This window comes from Agelaius tricolor, unplaced genomic scaffold (assembly GCF_023055355.1).
Source record: "Agelaius tricolor isolate 1412-34295 unplaced genomic scaffold, bAgeTri1.0.p SCAF_13, whole genome shotgun sequence".
Taxonomy (NCBI): domain Eukaryota; kingdom Metazoa; phylum Chordata; class Aves; order Passeriformes; family Icteridae; genus Agelaius; species Agelaius tricolor.
In genome coordinates this window covers 21,140,188-21,161,155 of record NW_027269273.1, presented here as the reverse complement: position 1 = coordinate 21,161,155, position 20,968 = coordinate 21,140,188, and the positions used below count along the sequence as shown (strand labels likewise).

The 20,968-nt window shown below is 37.9% G+C and overlaps 2 protein-coding genes across 2 annotated transcripts in view; one reads left to right on the top strand and one right to left on the bottom strand.

The window, feature by feature from the left end:
- Positions 1-1,454: 1,454 nt before the first annotated feature.
- On the bottom strand, positions 1,455-20,504 carry LOC139595626 (protein FRA10AC1). Its single transcript, XM_071439128.1, has 14 exons — positions 20,312-20,504; positions 16,807-16,883; positions 14,743-14,835; positions 14,614-14,659; positions 13,710-13,786; positions 12,953-13,036; positions 12,388-12,472; positions 9,159-9,204; positions 6,352-6,465; positions 5,296-5,338; positions 4,726-4,850; positions 4,086-4,124; positions 2,739-2,823; positions 1,455-2,302 (listed from the first exon to the last, which is right to left on the bottom strand). The coding sequence occupies exons 1-14, from the start codon at positions 20,342-20,344 to the stop codon at positions 2,260-2,262; spliced, it is 990 nt and encodes a 329-aa protein (XP_071295229.1). The 5' UTR covers positions 20,345-20,504; the 3' UTR covers positions 1,455-2,259.
- The window catches only part of LGI1 (leucine rich glioma inactivated 1), a 28,901-nt gene continuing 28,431 nt past the window's right edge, over positions 20,499-20,968 (top strand). The window contains exon 1 of the mRNA XM_071439126.1: positions 20,499-20,639. The gene's annotated coding sequence lies outside the window, so the exon portion shown is untranslated. The remainder of the gene's footprint in view (positions 20,640-20,968) is intronic.

Genomic DNA, 20,968 nt, shown 5'->3' with positions numbered 1-20,968 from the left:
CATATAATCCCAGTGCATCTCTTTCAAAATGCAATAAATTAAAGTATTTGAAAACCAATTAATTGGCATCAATTTAATCTTCTGAGGGAGAGCAAAGCAGAAGTAAAGCACATCAAAATTGCCATTACCTGTGTTTCTACAAGATAACAAGAAACCAAGTAGACAGAGTGCACACAAATTAGCTCTTCATGAACACTGACCTTCCCCCCCAAGCCTTTGGACCAAGTCCACTCCATACCTTCCACTCAGGAAGCCAGCTCCTCCATGGAGGAGGGCAAATGGCCACCATGTCAGACACACACCTGAGTATTCACTGCAACCAGTTTCAAATCCAAGGAGATGGATGTCAAATGCAACTCCTGCATTAGAGAAATTCAACATTCAGACTCAATCCTGCCACTTTTCCTGCTCCTTTGAACAAAGCAGACCCATGCTTTTTCTTTCCTCTGAAGGACCCCCATATCCATACGGAAGGAGAATAAGCAATTTGCTCTTTATAAACCTTTCTAAGAATGCTCTGTGAACAGAGCATTCTGTGTACATTTATCACTCAAAATTAAAGGAATCCACAAAAAACCTCCAAACACTTACAACATTCTGACTTGTAAATGAACCAAGTATTTTATGCAAACAGTTATGACATAAAACTGGGTATCACGTTAGTTTCTGTATTAAATGCCGCTGCTAAAGAAAACCATTTCAAGGTTGTCTGAAAATGTAATTTTGTTTAAACTGTATTAAATTATGTATTTAATATGTATAGTGTAACTTTTTATAACTGTATGTCAAAGACCCAAAGAGAAGCTAGTTATTCAGAACCTATAATTAATATACAATACTTGAAGCAACAAATATAGCAACGCAGTCGACAAAAGCCCCTTGGGGCAAGTTGCACACGTTTAAGCAGATTGCTGCAGATTGGATTTGACTCTCAGCCAAGCTTGCAAGATGACAGAGAATTAACCTTTAAATCCCCCTTCTTACCTAAAGAAGCCTTCATGCAAGGATACGTTTATTTCTTACTCAAGGACGCCCTAAATATGTCCTTGTACATCTATTATGTAAGTACAAAATGTTTAAAATGTAATTATAGTAAGTAATACTTGTAAATAGAGTTCTTAACTTATTCATATGAGTGCATGTGATATGTTCATAAATACACTACAACCATCTCTGCTGTTCTGGTGTCCACATCAAATTCTTACTAGAAATACTTTCTACACCTACAGTGAGAAGTACTTATCAAAAATATATTTTATACAACATTAACTTACTCAGATTAAAATGAAAACCTAATTTTAAAAAGTGTGACCCTCACATACAAAGTAATTTTCACCAGACAGAAAAAATATTGGCATAGTACTTTTTCCTGTGCAGTCTGTTTCTTTGGAAACATGACTGAATGAATGTTTAAAGATGTGCTGCAGCTCAAAGAAGAAGATGAATCCAGTACGTTTCTCAAGCAATATTCGTGCTTTATTTGTATATTCAGGATTACACGTGAAAGAAGGATTAACGTTCAGTCAATGGGAAGGAGATCAGAAGCCACAGGTAACATGAAAGTCACGTACATCTCCAGTAGAAAGCTACATGTTATTTTTTACGCCAAAAATTTCACCAACCAAACATATTTTTATAGGTGGAATTGTAAGACACATCACATTACAACTAAAATTTAAAAGAAAGTCACAATAAACTGAACTTTTTAAAGGAGTAGGGAGATAGAATACATATTTGACAAAATGTGATGTTCTCCAATAGCATTTGAAAATATTTACAGAGATTAATACCCAAATATTAAAATCTAAATAGCTAATAAATTTAGGGCTATTAATTTCTGTTTAATAAATTAAGAATATAAATAAAGTGTATGGCTTTAAACTACTTACACAATCTTACAAAATGCTCCTTTAGAAAAATCTGGCAATAACTGAAGTTGGAGATCAAATAAAAAGCAGTGAACTTCCTTGTTGTAATGTTAATAAACTATATTCTTGTTTGTATAAGTTTGGGTGCCATATATATTTTGCTCTGAACTGAAAAGCTATTTCTCTTGTTTCAAGAGTATGCAGCCTACTACAAGAAACAAAGTTTTTAGATTTAAATCCTTCTACAAAGAAAATCCACCCAAATGATCCATATGAGTGACTGTAGAAAAGGTATGCTGGCAGATAGGGGTCTCTGGAAAATTATAACTGGATTTCCAGACTTCCATCTTGACAACTCATGAAGAAAATCAGTCAACATCAATTGCTAGTTTTAGAGAAATAAATCTTGAAAATACTCATGAAACTCCTCTTCCCTGTAACAACAACAAAAAATAAATGTCAGAAAGTTCTGCTTTGGATTTGTACCTAGGAGATAATCTTTGAATAAAAAAGTTTTAGCAAACTTCTGATTAGAATTGTGGAAAGTATAGATATTTTTGACTAACTCACTACATTCCAATACCCTTCACATTTCCCTGTGTGAGCTGACCCTTAGGACCTGCCACTAAGATAATAATGCTATAGAGGGGGTAAGGCAGCAGTCCTATGGCAGTGGCTTAACAAAGGTTTTCCTCAAGAGTTGTGAATGTCCCCTCTTTAAATACACATTTTTAGGTTCATTGCATGGAAAAAGATTTGACATAACCTTTTATGTGTGAATACTCACTGAAACACTGGACAATTCTGTCTTGCAATTCTGAATGGACCCTGTACATTTCAGTAGCTGCAAGCTTACTACATCAAACTAACCGTGATTTTTCATCTGCTTCTCGCAGAGGACCTCTCAAAGAGTCAGCTTCTGAAGGACCATCTTCAGCATTGCTGTCATCTGAATCTGTTAAAAAATTTAAAATGTTTACAAAATTAAATTTAAAATAATCTTTTTTAAAATTAGATGGTATAATGCTAGAAGCAATGTTTAATTGCAACCAAGAGAATAAACAGAACACTTTGCATAAAGTGAAAATGAAAATGTTTTGCAATGCTAATTAGTGTAATCAAAAAGATTCTTAGGTATCACAAAGCAATGTCTTGGTCAAACATAACAACAGCCATGTCAAAAAAATGATCTTGACACAACAGCAACATAGCATTTTTTTTTCCTAAAACTAAATAATTACAAACCCAGATATACAATATAGTTTCAATTTATGATACTAGCTTAATCAATTACCTTACTTAAATGATAGTTCTTATCAATTGTGACTTATCAGTAAATGAAATTATAAGAAAACACAGATTATTGCATAATTATTTCATATTAGCATACAGGAATTTCATATAAGAAACTCCACACCCCACCCCCCCCCCCCCCCCCCCCCCCCGCCCTCTGAATCTTCCAACAAGTTTCCTGACAAAACAAATACTTTGGGCACGGCCCAAATCATAAGAAAAGTGCTTCAGGTCTTCCTGTATCTAACTGGGAAAGCCTAGGGGATGAGGACATGCTTAAAAATGTATAGCAGAGCAGTGAAAACAGTCAATTACTTCCAGACAGTCTGCAACAAGAACTGGCATGACCAGGAGATGGGGCCTGTTTCACAAAAAAAGAAACTGGAGACTGGACTCACTGAGATACAAGCAGTGACTAAATGCATCCACCTGCAATACGTAGGTCTCTGAGGTACTACAGGTGGTAGTTGGAAAAGACATTAATTAAAGCCTAGGATTTATTTTAATTTTTTTTTTTTTGAGCAGAGGACATATCAGTTTAACTCCCTGAAGGAAAATTATATCAGAAAAATATTATCTTTACACAGTACAGACTACACAACATGAAATTATTAACAATGTACCTATTTTTGCACCCTCTACTCTTTTTTGCAACAACCTGAGTTCCCATTTTTTTGGTTATTTTCTTTCTGTTATCTGCCCATATTTTTATTTTTTGATTAAACAATTTCCTCCTTAAAATTCCCTACACTTTTTCTCCAAGATATGTAAGTCATTCATTCAAACCTTCATATTTCTGCTTGTTTCAGACAGCATTCTTATCATATAAAATATTGAAACAGACAGCTAATAAAACATAGATCAATGACAACTGTCTATGATATTATACAACTTATTACAAAACCATAAAGGATACTAAAATACCTTTATCAGAATTATCTGAATCGTCTGAAGAAACCTGATCTGTAAAGAAACACCAAAATAGAAAAAAAACAGTAAACTGCTTTTGATTTTATCTGTTATCTTATATTGTCTTCAAAGATTTTTCTATCACAATTTATTACACTTAAGATCTGTACATGCATGCACACACCACATTCAAAGAAAGAGAGCAAACACTGAAATAAAAGGATTTTTTTTATGAGTGCAAAGGTCATCAGTTTGAGCCTATTTATGTCAACCCAAGATCTCTGGTGTTAAAAGGTTATCTAGCATTTCCAAAAGGCTTTCAACCCCAAAGCCTCATGGAATGAAATACTTCACAACCCTTTCTAGCATGCAACATCCAATGCTTGCACAAATTTCTCTTGCAGTGCATACTTTTCAAAAGGCTGTCCCTCTCTGTTAAATATAAGAAACTTTTTTTTTTCTGCATCTAGGAAATTTTACCTAAGAGATTTACCTTTTTGACTACCTGTGTTGCAGTCAAGAAAGTTACATATCTGTCTGTGTAACTAAAAGTATTTATACATAATTATATGTCTCCATCTATTCATCTGTTGCAAAACTAAGGTTCAATTAACCTGAGTATTTTAACAACTGAAGTTTTAAAGTTTAAATTTACCTTTACTGGTCTTTTTTTTGGACTTTTTTTTTGCTGAACGAGACAATTTTCTCTTCTTATTTTTTGGCTCCTTAGAGTTCTGTGCAGCTATGCCTCTTTTCTTGCATGTTTTGACTTCTTTCCTCCTTTAAAAAAGATGAATGTACACCTCCTCTGTTATATGTACTTCTTATGCAACAGTAAATCTGAAATATTTAATTCAGTCAAACGTGTTATATTTTCAGACACTGATCAGTAGTCAAACAGAAAAAAACTGATTCAGTTAAAAAAAAAAGTGCTATTAGAAATAGAGGAAAAATAATCACTGGGCTGAAATTAAGCAAATGAAACTTCTGTGATGGTAGGGATGGAATTCTTCCAGTCTGGGGGTTCTGTGCTGTCATTAGCAGAGCATCTTAACTCTCAACAGTGACAAGTCAGTGGCTTTATAAGAACTCCAGAATATTCATGCTATTTCAGGATAAATGACGTTCCTAATCATCTCACTGATGTTTTGTCCTTGTGTGCTGTTCATCATAATTGTAACTTATCAATAATTCAGACCCCATTATTTTGAAAATATTTCATTACCGGTGATGAAAGTTTAGTTTGTGGGAACATTCTGGACATAGTCCTGAAAAAGAGAAAATGAGAACATTGCAGCCAAGAATCTGATAACCTGAAGCATAACTAACAAAAATACGAAACTACTTAGAGCTAGATCCTTCAACATCAGCAGCTTTTCCTTCAAAACACTAGGTACAATGTAATTGCAGTCAGGATTGAAAAAATACATGTTGAAAGTCTCCAGCAGAAACCCAGATTTTACTAAATGCAAAGGACAATCACAAGTTTAGCACTGGCAGCTGTTCATTAAAGAACTATCAGTGCTTCTCATGTACAGACATCCCATTTATGGATCCTTGTGCACAGATCCAATACTGCTGCAATTATACTGAAGATGTGTAAGTCTCTTAGAGCTTTGTCAGAGACCAAGTGCTCCCACATGGAATGGCTTGTGCACAGAAGGAAAAAGCCCCACTACTCACTCATTTTACATGAAGTAACTATATAAACTGTACTAAGTTTAATTATCTGATAAACAGATCATCATGTACACAATTCTGAATTAGAAAATCACAGTCAAGATGTAAGGATGGAAAATTGTTTAAAAATAGAACTTTGAGAAGTTCTTTTTTAGAAGAAAACTCAAATATTTAAAATAAAACCAGTAAAGTCGAAGATGTGCAAGAAGTTATCTGGTCCAAAGCCCTAAGGACTTCCAAGCCAAGTAACTGAATGAGCAATGACAATGTTGAAATTCTCCTTGCAATGCAGTATTGTCCATTAAACTAGAAATGCTTCTATGTGAAACAGCTTATAGCCAATTATTCAAATTTTATGACATGCTAATTATACAGAATAAAGTTCTTAATCTGTAACAACTTTGTCATATATAATGATAACAGCTGGTCTCTCTAAATCAAGAGCACCTTACTACTACCTGTGATTAATTCAACAAAATGATCTCCTATTCTGCCTTTGTCATGAACTCATATTATTATCACTGGGTCTCACTCAATAACACTCAAAGTACAAGATACTTTTCTTCTTTTAAGTGTACATATCCTAGAAGGGCGGACTTACTCAATTTTACAAGTGCATTCCTCTTTTCACCATGTTCAATGTAACCAAAATTCACCTCCCAGCTCTTCAGGCCTTCATTCTCATCACAGTGTTTATTTCCACAGGAAAACTGACCTGTAAAGAGTAAGAACCAGCAAACTGTGGTTCAATGATTAACATTAATAGATATGGGGTTGTTATTTCCAGTTCTGCTCTGTTTTTGGTTTTCATTTTCCATTTCTTTCAAATAAAAAAACCCCACAAATCTAAAAATAACATCTAGATTAAGGAAATAATAACAGGGAACAACAAAGCAATCATACTTGTCCAATATTGCCTATTTGCAAAGGAAAAAACATATCTTGTGTTTTGAAATGTATGGATGAAAGTGTACATTATGAAATAATAAGCCTAATATGAACTCTGAAAAAATGAACGTCACCAGGATACATCCTATACCCCAAATGACTACTTACTTAGCAGAAGATGATGGATCAGAAGTTGTGATTCAGACATGCATCTTTAATGACATCAAATTATTCAAAGCATCACATTTGTACAGTATGAAGATGCCCACATGCTTTTTATGTAACTAGTGTACCTGACATACAGGACATAAAATTTGTATTCTAGTGAATATCCATAAATACCTTTCCTTTAAGAAAAGGAAATTCAACTTCGTTAGAAATGCTATGTCAGCTTTAAAAGCTTCCTTTGGTTCATTATGTGAAAGCAACACTGATTTTAAAACAGATCTGCACATAATCAATTTTGTTTGCACCACTGAAGTCCCAATATTGGAGTAATAAAGATACATGCATTCCCTTTGCAGAGACTGATTTGTATGCAGAGCAGCAGAAAGGATGTGCATTAATAGGCTCACAAGCAGGACTGTTGATGAACGATTAACCTCAGAAAATTCTGCTTAAGCAGCTAACTGATGGATTGGCAGTGTCCTCAGATACTTCAGTCCTGTAATGAAACACCACTTGCAATGCAAACATTTGAAGTAAAGAAAAAAACCAGAACTCTCATTAAAAAAGCAAGTTTCAAATTAATATACGTTAAGTAAGTTTAACCCTACATAAGGTATGGCTATCATACCCTGTGTCATAGCAATCTCCAATATGATCTTCTTTCAAAACTTATGGCAAAGACTGAAAGATGCCAAAGAAATAATTTGGCATTTTCAATCAGTAATACAAGCATCACCTCTTCTTTCACTTATCCTAGCCCTTCTTTTTTGTAACCATGCAAAGATAAGTGCCAAATGCAAAGCAACCAAATGGGAGTACTCCATTCCTGCATGCCCTTGTTACCACCCCCAAACCTTAGTAAAAGTGCACCAGCAGTGGTTCTCATCACCACTGTACATCACCACTGACACAGCTACATCAGTACATACAACAAGTACATACATGGCTAATGCTAATGCTAATTATCAGTCAGGTAGGTGTAGATGTGTTATTACATTTAATGAAGCAATTTATATGCCTGATTTATATTGTAAAATAGCATAAAAGACCCACGGGTCTTTTTAAAAGGATTTTTTGGAACCGCACTTGGAGAGCGCGTCCGACACCCGCGAGCGGGTTGGCTTCTCGCGCCCCCCTGTGGTGAAAGGGAGGATTTACCCACTCCTGTTCCCATTGCTCGTTTTTCATTAGGATCCCATTAAAAAGCTTGGAATATAAAATTCTGCACTTTCTCCCACATTTTAAAATATGAAGTACCACATATTAAACGTACAAAGCTATAATTTTTCGCCCACGAAGACATAAAATAATTTACTTCTCATTTAATCTTAATTATCTTGTTAAAGTATTAAATACAGCATGTAATTTTATCAAATGTAACTATCCATTAATATAATGTGTAGTGCTAAATGCAACATACGACTACAACTACCTTTAGAGGCTTTAACATTTACAGTTCAAAAATCCCCACCATTAATGTTCATGCTTTCTACTCTGAAATACTTTTTTTTTAATCATAAATGCATTTCTAGCTGTATGAAATATATTACAATACAGGTGTTTGCAGAATACAGCTGTTCAAAGAACTGTAACTGAGTGAAACTGATCAGCAACTCCATGCAATATTCTGGCATGTGCATCCATGACTTCTGAAACCCACAAGTGTATGAGAATCCACCCCAGGAACAGCAATACTTGATCCACCTCACTTCCTTGCTTGCTCAGCATGTTGGAAAAGCCCAAGCACCTCTGCCATGGAACAAGGACCACTGTGCAAAGTCCCAGCAACACACTGGTAAGACTTCTCACCCAGAATCAAGGTGCTGATTTAGAGGCAGGATTGGGAGACATGATAATCATTCCCATCGTAGCTTTCAAAATCATTTTAGCCTAAAACAGGTCTCACACAAGAAACTTTAATTAAAAAGTTAACATTTTGCAGAACAGCACTGGAGAAGCTGTTAATCAATAAATTATTCTCGAAGAAAACCACTGAGAGACTTCAGTTACAGGTATCAAAAGCTAATGAGGTAGCAGAACTGCTAGAGAAAAGCAGCTAAAAAGCCCACCCATGAAATTCTACATTATCAAACATATTAAGGTGGTGCTCATTACAAAAGTGACCTTGTGAAAATAAACTATATGCTCTTTTAATTGTAATATGTGCAGATCAGTGTGCAATCAAAACCTATGTAGCATAAAACAGGAAAGCTGAAAGACATGTCAATTTATTGTACATTATTATCTGATAAACTTACCAGTATCATCAAATATTATCTAACAAAATTATGTCCAAAAGCAGCAAGAGAAGCATCAAGAAGAAATCTAACATAAAATGAAAGACATCATTACCTTTTCCTGAAATTACTTCTTTTTCATGTCGCCATCGAAATCCAAACTGTTAAGATAAGAACCAAAATTGAGTTGTGAACAGTCAACATATTAAGCACTGTAAAGACTAATTTTAGTTGATTGGTGTCCTTCATGTGGCTCATCCTTTTAATTCTGGTCATGAAAATTTAATTTTTTCCCTTTTAATTAAAAATATCTCTCTGCCTCTGCTTGCCAGAATAGTATTTTTTAAATAAAAATAGTTTAAATATTTGTATTTTTATTTTTACAGGAAGTCCTCCATCCTGAAAAACAATTACAAAAGCAAACATATTAACATTGCCAAGTACAAGATAAATTGGCCTAGAAATCTGGAAGTGAAAACAAAATAACAAAATGTGTTTTATTTAATGACCAGGTGTCAAACAGATTTCATTTCTTAGCAAATAGGACACACTTCCAATCTGTTAAGCTACAAAACAAAGCACAGAGACAGCAAATAAGAAATTCTCTAGGAAAATAAGACAACAAAGGGAACATTTCCAGTCCAGTGCATATCAAAGTAAAACTTAAATGCAGAGCACCCTCCTGTGCTGCACTGCAAAGCTGACAATAGAACTGAACTATCTGACAATACAGATGGTCATTTATCAGCCTCAAAGTTTGCAGACAAGATGGACTGAAGGTTCAAAGACAACCTTGACCTAGAAAACTCTTACCTAGGGAAAGTGTCAGGAGTAACAGACCCAGCACAAGCAAGAGCTGTCAGAACACTCTTCCACTGTCTCTACAGAGCCTCACACCAGAGGTTCACATTGGCATTTCTGATTAAAAGCAAACACCAGTGAAGACCAAGCCAGACTGGTCATCAGCAGGTGAAGCAGCCTGGGAGCAAGAAGGGTGAGTGGGTCTCCAGCTCTGGCTGTGAGAGCACCTGTGAATCTCTAGGGATGAGAGCAGGGGAGTCCCAGCCACGTGTGTGTGTGTGTGTGTGTGTGTGTGTGTGTGTGTGTGTGTGTGTGTGTGTGTGTGCAAATGGAACCAGCAACTGGAACATGCCTGTGGCCTCAAGGGTTCATCTGTTTTCTTCTGAGCTTCTGTTTTTAAGTAGGTGGTTCCGCTTATTTTTCAGATTCTCAAAGGAGATGCTCCCATGAAACCTTTATCCAGTCCTTCGTAAAACAGTGATTAACTTCAGAAGAAAAGCTCCTAAAGAGATCTGAGCTACAATTTCTATGCAGAGATCTTTAGAAAACCAATCTAACTAGAAGATTTTGGCCAGAAGCAAACAATTACAGCTGTGAAAAGACAGACAAGCACATAAGTGCAAGTCTCAATCTGTGCAATATATGTACTTAAAACAACAGAGAAAACTGACCTCCAACTTTTGCTTTCACACCAAGTAGCATGATATAGAATCACAGAACCAAAGAACAGCTCAGGTTGGAAGGCACCTCAACAGACTACCAGCTTCAACCTTCCATGGGGAAGAGCCCAGATGAGATTATCTATCACCCTGGGCAATTGCATCTGAAAAACCTCCAGCAGTGGGGATCCCACTGTGCCACTGGGGAGGTTGTTCCAGCAACTGAATGTTCTCACTATAAAAGAATTTCTTACATTAAGATGAAGCATCACAACTATGATGCAAAAGGCTGACTAGCTGAGAAGCTTTTATCTACCCTGCACTTCTCATAGCACCAGCACTGCAAAGCAAAAGGCACAAGGGGCTAAAGATATCCAGCTTCCAGTTTCTGAAGATGCAGAAATAAAAATTAAGGCAGGAAAAATCTGAAAGCACAGAGTGTATTCCATCGGTGCAAATGGGCTGAGCAGCTTATTTAAGACTTCCAAGAGAAAAGCCTGCTTTGAAATCATTCTGTACCAAACATGGGCATGGATAAAGCAGTCACTGAGAAAAAACTCATACTTTTTTCTATTTTTCTAAGAATTTCTAAGAAAGGACTTTCACATGATCAGAACTTATCTGAGAAAAGAAAGCATATCTATTTTACAAATTGCCTGACACAGCACTTATGCTGACATGGCAATTCCAAAAATAAAGGTAATGACTTAGGAGCATAAATGGGAACAGAGAGTGACCTCAAAGTTAGGATAGACACACTTGAAGTCTGACAGGGAAATACTGTTCACACAACACAAGAAAACACACAGACACAGACACACACACAAAAAAATCTGGGGCAGAACAGTTTCCCACAAAAGACAGCAAACATATGGAAACTTGGCACAGTAGTGAGAGAAACAAAATCTGTAAGCATTCTCAAGGGAAATCAGCTGGGGGGATGGGGGATGGAACGGACATTGAGGGATAGGAAATACCTGCAGGAAAATAAAATCAAATTTAGTCAAAAAAGAAGGGAAGGCATCTTCAGTATTTTAGTTTTTGTTGATTTTAATTGCATTTTTGCATTTTACTGTCCCAATTTTCATTAGATGACCTGTCATCTTTTCTTCTTAATAGAGCTAAGCCCAGTCCTTGCAAATATTTACCAGTGAATGTAATTTTCAATACTATAAAATAGTTGAAAAGAACTATATAGACTGGGTTACTGTGTGCTAGAAACACCAAGACACATCTGAGTTCAGCACCAGCCTTTGGAAAAACACAATAGAAAATTCATGTATATTCTCTGACTAAGAAGTTAGTCAGCCAAAAACTTGGAAAAAACAAAGGCTGTTCCAGTTAAGAAGAAAACCTGGTGCTGGAATTGGGCTGCTCCTCTTGAGAAATTCTATTTATTTACAAGGCACATACAAATCCTGTTTCCACAAACAGAAAAGAACAACCAGCAAAAGATGCTGCTTTAGAATAGACTTTTCCAAAATTGTTTCTGCCAGCATTCAAGTACAAAACTCTTTTTAGACTTTTTTTTGAACAGTAACATTCCATGGGGTTTTAGGCTTCATCTACTGCTCCTCTCCAAGCAACTTCTCCAGCCTTCTTTCTTTAACCCCTTTGCGTTTTCTGCCTTTCACACACAATGTACCTCTTCATAAAACATCATCTGACAGAAATGTTCCTATTCCCACAGAAGCACATTTTTGAGGCAGTGACAATACTTGGATTCAAACTGCTGCTTGTAAGTAACTTGTCAAATTCTCACAGCTCCCTTTCTGTGGAAGGGGTACTAAAATTCTGGTTTTACGACATATCCACAATCATAAGGCAATTTTTAAAAAAGTTTATATTTCAAAACCCAAGATGATTTACTCTAAGGAAAGATACCTTATTTTCTTTGTATCTGCTGAGATCTGCTATACAGTATTCTTTGAACAATTTGTCATAATACTTCTTTGCAAGCCTCTTCTCCCTAAAACAAGAAGTATTTTTTTAATTAAATATAGAAGACAACATAATTCACTTTACATTGTAATGACATTACCAAGACAAAGACATTTGTTTCATTGAAAGAACACAAGTTGTAGACCTAGAAATGCAACAGATGCGTAGTCATTAAACTAAGGAGTAATTTCCATAAAACTGGAAAAATAAATATAAAATAAATCCACAGTACATACTAAACTGTATTTTTTCAAACTCTGCTTTCTTCAGAGTTTTTGAACAGTTATTTGGATCTCAGAGAATCACTATTATTTATTAGTTCTTTCTGTCATCAATTCATGTTGGCATTTGAGCAATATTACAATATGAAAGACCTTCTAATGGACTTTTATTTTCAAATGCATCAAAGAATGATCAAATACGCACAGTAACTCTTAATTAGTAAGGGAAACCACAAATTTAGTACAAGTGATCTAAAAATAACATATCCTATGATAGTTTCAGGTACCAATTCATGTCTGCTTCATCTTCTTCATTCCACAGGAATCTATGGTTTTCTCTAATAACATCAAGATCCGTCTTGTCATTTGCTCTATAAAAGGACACAGCTTTTTTAGTACAATGTAACATTAAAATGAAAAGCCATCAAATAATGATTTGGTAAGCATCAATATTTTACAGTTCTAATCTCTACCTCACAGCATAAAGGAATACATTTCTATGAAATAAAACTATCAAAAATGTATTCCCTGGCATACCTGTTCCCAAATAAAAAAACTCACAGTTGAAAACTGCCACTGAAATTCTGGATGACTTGATCCTGTCTGAAAACACTTTTATAATCTTTATTGAGGACAGTGATGTTAAAAGGCAGTTATGGATAGCTCTAAAGAAGTTATTATTCTGGACAATGGATAGCAATTCTGCACATTCAGAAGTATTTCAGACTGTTATTTTGAAGATTCTGACAGATATTTCTCAATGTACCCTCCATTAATGATCACCTGTCATCCTTCCTTTTACATAACAAAACAAGAATAATTCAGCTCATGGTATGTTCTTACCTAAAAATATGAAAACAAAATGAAACAAGACAGTTTTGTGTTTGGGTATTTCCAATTACTGTAGTTACCATTTGTGACCAAAATAATTAGTAATTTGACACACATCCATCTCTGTCCCCAAAGCTATAATATATATTTAACAGCTTTGACAAAGCAGGGAGCTTTGAGGTCAGGAGGGGAAAGGTTGCTAACGGTTCTCACCCCGATCTTCGGAAATCCTCGATTTTGCCACCATAGTACAGGATGTAGTCATGCACAAACTTCTTATGCCTTTCATACTGCATAAAGCAATTAAGGATTTTTTCAGAACTTATTTCCTTTTACCACAGTTTAAAATCAGAAAAAAACCCCAACCAAAATCTTTTTATATATTTAAGAGAAAGACTTTTCTCCTCACAAACAGTTCAGTAATTTCCAAAAACAAAGAAGAATTGAGTTAATTAGGAACTTTTACTTAATAACCTCTCATAGAAGTGAATTTCCAAATTCAGGAATTCTAGGCAATTTCATCTTTAAAACCTCATTCTTCATTTATAAAACTGTCTTCCTTTATCAAAGATGCTCTGTATGCATATACACAGAAACTTGGTTCATTTTTTCAGCTGTGATTTAGACAACAGCCTCTTTGTTCTGCAGTTTTAGTTTAAAACTGGTTTTGTACTTTTCTATTATAAAAACAATCTGGCTATTAAAATGGAATAATTTGTTACATTTCTACCACCAACATACAAATAAAAGTTGTATGCTTTAGTTTGGAAATGAAAATCACGGAAAAATATGTAATGCTTCTTAGAACAATTTGGCCTCAGTGTGAGGCCAAAACAGAAACATAATTTGAAACACATTTTGTACCACAATTTGAGCAAAATGTGTAATTACTTATTAAAAAAATAAATGTCTTCACAAACAAAAACTTTATATATGGCTTCTTAAAAGATTTTCAATTCACTTTTATCTCAGCAGCAAAAAGAAGCTCCTCTGAAGAATGACTCAGTATCTGGTGCTGCACTGTCACTGATTGTGGTAACTGAGAAATCCCAGTATTTTACCATAATGGATAACCTGTGCCCCATCTTCAAACCTGAAAAATGAAACAGAAGGATACAGCATCCATAGAGATCAAGTGAAATCTTCTTTTTCTTGCTTCTTCCCTGTTAATAACAAACACGTTCCAATGAAAACCATCTTTCCATTAAGAGGAAAATGTTCCACAAAAGCAATATATAAAAGATACCTATCACATTCTTCAGCTGCAAATTGTCTGTGAACCACACTGCCTTGTTTTGGTTTTTGGAATGGCTTTATCAGAAGGGCATCTTCCTGTATTCTAAAGGTGAGAAAAAGGAAGAAAAGTTAGTCAATAACTTTTCATAAGCAATAAAATTTTCATGAGCAAAACCTAGCACTATCTTGAGTAACAAAAATTGTTATATTGCTATTTTCTACAGGAATATAATGAAACTTCAGAACCAACATCAGCTTGGACTTTACCGCACTTGCAGAACAAAATCAGAAAGGCATTTGCTTCCAGGTGGAATTTAAGGCAATTGCTTAAAATAGCAATTTGTAATACTTGTTTTTATTAATATTATCACTATAGAACCACAATGCTAAAACCTGGAAGACGCCTCAGTTTCTCTCTGATATTTAAAGTCCTTTACAAATCTCAGTTGCACTGGAAAGTAGGAACAGGAAGGACAGTGCATTCACTGAGAGAGAGTGACTGGCAGTAACCCTATTCCCTCCTTTCATGCCAGTGTCTCAACACCTCATTAAACAGCTCTGCCTCTTGTAGTGCAATCACAAGAATTACAAATTTAAAAGTCAATTGCCATGTAATGAACCATATTTGTCAGTAGGCAGCTAAAATTACTTTTAGAGTTCAACAAAGTAATAAAAAGTTAAACATTTTAGTTAGTAAAAGGTATATTTAGTTAATTTCATTCATAAACTGAGATGAAGAAAAGATTTTTCCCATAATAATCAGTGGGCAGAAAGCATGGTAATCAGAAACCTGAAGAAAACAAGCCAGGGAATTTGTTTCTAGCTATGGAATATAGGACTCCAGAAACTTAAGGTATCATTTACTCAAAAGGATCTGTAAGCACAAAATTCCTTTAAGAAGGGTCTATAAAACAGCAATTTGGAGAGAATTAAAGACTACTATTTTCCTTAAAGTGAAAATAAATACAATGATAGAGCAAAAAAGGAACCCACGTAAGAGCCCTACTGGGAATCAGCAGTTGTGTGCCAGAACAAGGATAATGATGGTATTTTTGAAAGGCTCCTGATGGTTACTTAATATTCCACCTAGGAAGTGGAATGGTAGAATGTGCAATGGCATCTAAATAAAATGAAATCTGAACAAAACCAGTCACTGTTTTAATGGAGAATGGCTATATTTATAAAATAAATTAAATGGCACAATGCATGCTATTATTCCAAAGATTAAAACATGATTTTTTCCCCCCAGAATGCAATCAGACACTACAAAATCCATTCTTTCAATTTTCCTACAAAGGAAAAATATGCAAGAGTCCTAGGACAGTTTCCAGAAAGTTTTCTTAAATAAAGTCCAATAAAAGAGCAAGGGAGAGACAAGAAAAAGTAAGTAAAGTACATGCAAAGTGTAGGCCAAATATTCAGTATGATGCAGAAAGTGTCAAGGTGTTTTGCAGTTCAAAAGCAAAATAAATACATAAAGAAATAAATCAGTCAGATCAGACTACAAAATTCCAGGTCACTAACTGTGCAAATCACTGAAAGTATTGGCCAAGGTCATCTCAAATAAGAGATGTGCAGGTGCATTTCAAGGATTGATCACAACACAATTTACCAATTCCCAGGTCCCTTCACAAATTAAATAATAAAGAAGCAGCATCAGTTCTTCACTTTGTATCTCTGTGTGTTTTATATCTACAAAGCCTGCTGCCACTTGGCCTTTTTTGCCTTGCTCTCCTAGCAGTTCCATTTGTCCTGATGGATCACAGTGGTGTGAACAGTGCTGCCAAAACCCAGCAGTGGATACTAATGCTTGGAAAAACAAAACACTCTGCTCCAAGAACTGAGGGGCAAATACACACCAGATGGAGATGGCAGAACAGCTCTTAATCAGCTGCCCCTGGAGATGACAAGCTTTGGCAAGCTTGAGATGAGGAGATGCAGAAATCAGAGATTGATTTTTTCAAAAACCATTTCAACACCAGACCTTACATGCAACAGCATCATCTTCTATGCACACTAAGAGGCCATTTGTACAAAATACATAATGCAAAGTGTTAATTCTCTACTGCATTACCTTTTAGTCTTTTGCAGAGACTTCTCTCCACTCTCCTCATCACTAAAATCAGAATCGTAGCCTCCATGGCCATGTGCCTGAAAATAATAGACCAGTCAATATATCTGCTAATGCAATATGGATATGGCATCATTACAAATCAGCACTGTCCATCATGCATAAATAAAAGACAGAAAGACAGAGAGCAAGTGAACTAGTGCAAATTCTCACATGTCTAAGCCAAACAAAATTCCACAGACAATGCAAAGTATATTCCAGATAATACAGGGCACAGAAAGATCACTTTGTAAAATAGATCACTTTACAGATAATTTATATACGTATGTCCTCATATTTAATCTTCACACAGATGCAGCAAACCAGAAGAATGATAAATACCTTGGGTTTTTATTTTCTAAACAACGTTTCTTATGTAAGACAACCATGAATATCTTCCCCAAGTGCTAGTCTTTCAGGGGGCTGGAGTGATAATGTCCTCATTATAAATGAAGGAAAATGGGAATAAAAGTTTCTTGGGCTGTCATGCAGCATTTTAGATCATTAGATCTTACACTGGTAGCTGTAAATCTGAAAAAAAGACACAACTCCACAGGATGATTTTGATGAGGTGGCTTCTCTTGACGTAAATGTCTCACAGAAATGCCATGCTGAAGAGTCAGAGGTACCCTCTACTGACACCAACAACTGCTTTGTATTGTGCACAGTATGTAAAACATTATCTTCTCAAACTGACAGTGAAGGACTCTCTTTAAGATTCTTAAAAATCCTTTGCTATTATTATTAATAAACAAATACTGTAATGTTCCTCCCACTCTTCTGGATGCTTCTGAAGAACACGTAACTCTCCTACACATATATATTTCAAAAAAAGCAAATCAGAACTTTTTCTGAACTATTTCCTATTTCCCACGAGACATAAAAATTGTCCATTACCAAACAAAACTGAAACAAACAAAAAAGCAGACAACCCCCCCAAACAAAACTCCAAACCAAATAAACAGCTGCAGCAGATGTCTGCTGTAAACCATCCTCATGAACTTGCAAAAAAGCAGCAACAATGTAGTCTCCTAGCTAGGTGGTTCTAGTAGCCAGCCTGTCACTACTTTTGTTAATGAAGCTTATACGGTTTTTAGAAAGTCTGAACACTCTATAAGTATGTAGCAAATACATTTGCTGCATACTTGGCCTCTAAATTTAAAAATATCATGCTAATCTGGGAATATTTTAAATGGCATTAGTAATGCTTCCCAAATGAACATCGAGAGCTTCCTTCACACTCAACGTCTGGGAAGTCTCAGCCAACACCATGACCATGAAAGCCCCAGACAGATGAAGTACTGAAAAGGGGAGAAAGCTCAAATGAAAGGAGATTCTCACAGAGCAGCTGCCCTTGGATGATGTACCCCAGGAAAGAAACAGACATCCTCGCTAATCAGCTCTCAAGTGATTCCAGGAATGATTCAAATAAAAGAAAAAAAGATGCAAGAAAAGCTACTCCAACAGAGTCATACTGTAGGGCTCTCAGAAGCTGATGACTGCCTTTTGTGAAGCTGACTGTGAGTATAAGGGCAGGTATGGCTAAGGACTAGGCTGCTTTTCCAACAGGAAAGCTCTTCACAGGTTCAGATATTCTTCTGAATCACTGTAATACCTCACAGATAAAAATTCAGAGTGAAAAAGAACATAACCCATGACTGATGATCACTCCTGACACTTGTGGACCACTCCTCTGTTGAGGCAACAGCAGGACAGACAGGTGCTGCATTGATGCTGGGTTTGACAGCAGCAGCTCCAGCAGTGCTGGATGACACTCACAGAGACTGGGACTGAATGGTTTCTAACCTCACACCTCAGGATGACTCCAAGATGACCTGACTCTTGGTAAAACGTACCCACTTCATTTCATGAACTCCACCAAAGAACCTCATCCATAAATGAACCTTGCCATTTTGGAAGGACAATGTAAACAGACACCTACAATCCCAGATAAGGAAAATTTTAATATTTAACTGTAGAAATAGACAAGCAGATACCAAAGCTTTGTGCCTAACCTAGCAGATATAGACATGGACATGCATAATCATCAACAGAATTTAAAATAACTACTTTCACTATTTAGTAAACCCTTCAACATAAACTTTGATGGAATTTGTCAGACTCAGAATGCTTCTAGTTAATAACTAATACAAATACCAAGTGTTTTCTCAAGACATGAACCTGAAAGCTGACTCAAATGGTACAGTGTATTTTGCTGTTGCGCCAACTTTGAATTCTTTATTCCCAAACAATAAAACAAACTGAAACCACAAAACAAGCGCAAATATGCTTTGGAGAACATTTAGCTCACACTTAAGCAATCCAAACATCTTGGATTATTTAATGATGAAACAGCTACAGACAGAACAGAGTCCACTAAACTCTTGGCTCCTAAAACCCCCACAAAACACAGTAAATGCATGAAAACTGTACACAACTGATGTCAAACTGAGATGCCAACTCTTGACATCAATCCAGGACACTACAAACTGCCCAGCACTGCATTTACAGGTATATTTTTAGGTATTTGCATCCAGAGAAGTCACCTGCTTTAAGCCTCTCCAATGGGGTAAACACACACTGGTGAAATGTGTCCACTCCTGACCACAACATGTGACTGAACATGAAACAACAGTCAAGAAGAAGAAAAAAGGCAAAACAATCCCACAAAATATTCCCAACTCGTGGCTCCTGACCTCGGGCCCAGTCTTGCCGCTGTCCTCATAAGCCCACCCTCCCCTTTATCTGCCCAGCACACAGGTCTGGGGCCGTGTCTGCTCACAGCCCAGATGTGACTCACAACAGGCCTGAGTGCTTGTTTTAGTACAAACTATTTGGGGAGGGTACGAAGGAAGCACAGGATCTATAAGAGGACTTGAGGAGCCATCATTGATGGATAAATATGCTGTGTGGAAGGTCAGAACGCTTCACTGCAACATGCTCTTCCCACCTTGATGTTGTCTATGAAGCTTTGCCACCCCCACTTGGGGAAAAAAAAACCTGAGAATAGGCAACTAGCTTCAAACCGATTCTTCCTTGTAAAACCTATTACAAGGCGTGCCTGCGTATACTGTACAGTGAGCGACCCTAACAAAGAGAAAAAGCACTCGCAATATATTTCCCCTTTATTACAGCTATGAAAGAAAAAGTAGGAGTAAAAGGCAGGTAACAGCAGACCACGACATCGAGGACTGGAGCTTTGTGGAGCTCCACGGAGAAACCGAGCACCGGCCAGTCAGACGCAGCTTCCGAAGCAGTTCTTTCTTGCCTGCTATCCTGCAGTGGCCCAGCGCTGTCCCGGCCCGCCTGACCCTTCCTCCGCCGCCGCAGTGGGGCACAGGCACGGGCCCCGGCGGCCCTTCCTCCGCCCGCCCCGGCCCCGCCGCCATGGAGGCCGCGGCCTCCGCCGGGCCTGTCCCCGCCCGCCTCTGCCGGGCCCCCTCCATCCCTCCCTCCCGGCCCCACTCACGGCCGCGGAAAGGCGCAGCTGCTCGGGCTCCATGGCCGCGGCGCGGCGAGGGCCGCCTCCGCCACCCGGCCCTGCTGCCGGCCCCGGCGCTGCTGTGCTCCCGGAAAGCAGGGTAGAGGCGGAGCAGGGCCGCACCGCGGGCTCCCTTCCTCCCTCCGTCCCTCCCTCCGCCGCGGGCGGGCGGCGCGGGGCACCGGGGCGCGTGGGAGGGCGAGCCGGCACGGGAGGGGAGGGGAAAGCCGCTCATCATGTTTAGGGGCGAGGGGAGTCTCCCTGCCCGGGAACCCGGTCAGCGGCCCCGGCTGCCGCGGTCTCCGCCTCTGGGAAGGTAGGACTGTGCCGCAGGGGCTCAGAGGGGCCTGAGCGCGCCCCTCTCCCCGGCCCGGGTCGCCCGCGCACCATCCCCGGCGCTCTCGGGCAGAGCAGTCCCTGTTGTGGGGGAACGGGCTCAGACCCCGCTGCGGGTGCCGGGGCTCGGTGGAAAGGGTGCCTCGGGAGGGATCGGGGAGGCGGGGGTCGTTGTTCGGGAGGGGACCTCTCCCGCAGAAGGGGACGCTCCGGCCGGGAGGCCCCGGGAGGCGCTCTGCGGAGGGCAGCAGCTGCCAGGCGTGCCCGGGAGCTGCGCGCTGCCCTCGGCGCGGCACGGACCGCGATCCC

What these genes read in the sequence shown, in the direction of transcription:
- LOC139595626 (XM_071439128.1), bottom strand. Translation starts at nt 20,344, where the DNA reads ATGGAGCCCGAGCAGCTGCGCCTTTCCGCGGCC. An exon ending in CAAAAAAAAGACCAGTAAAG is followed by an intron (nt 4,125 to 4,725) that starts GTAAATTTAAAC and finishes GTTTCTTTACAG; the next exon opens with ATCAGGTTTCTTCAGACGAT. An exon ending in GAAGCAGATGAAAAATCACG is followed by an intron (nt 2,303 to 2,738) that starts GTTAGTTTGATG and finishes TTGTTGTTACAG; the next exon opens with GGAAGAGGAGTTTCATGAGT.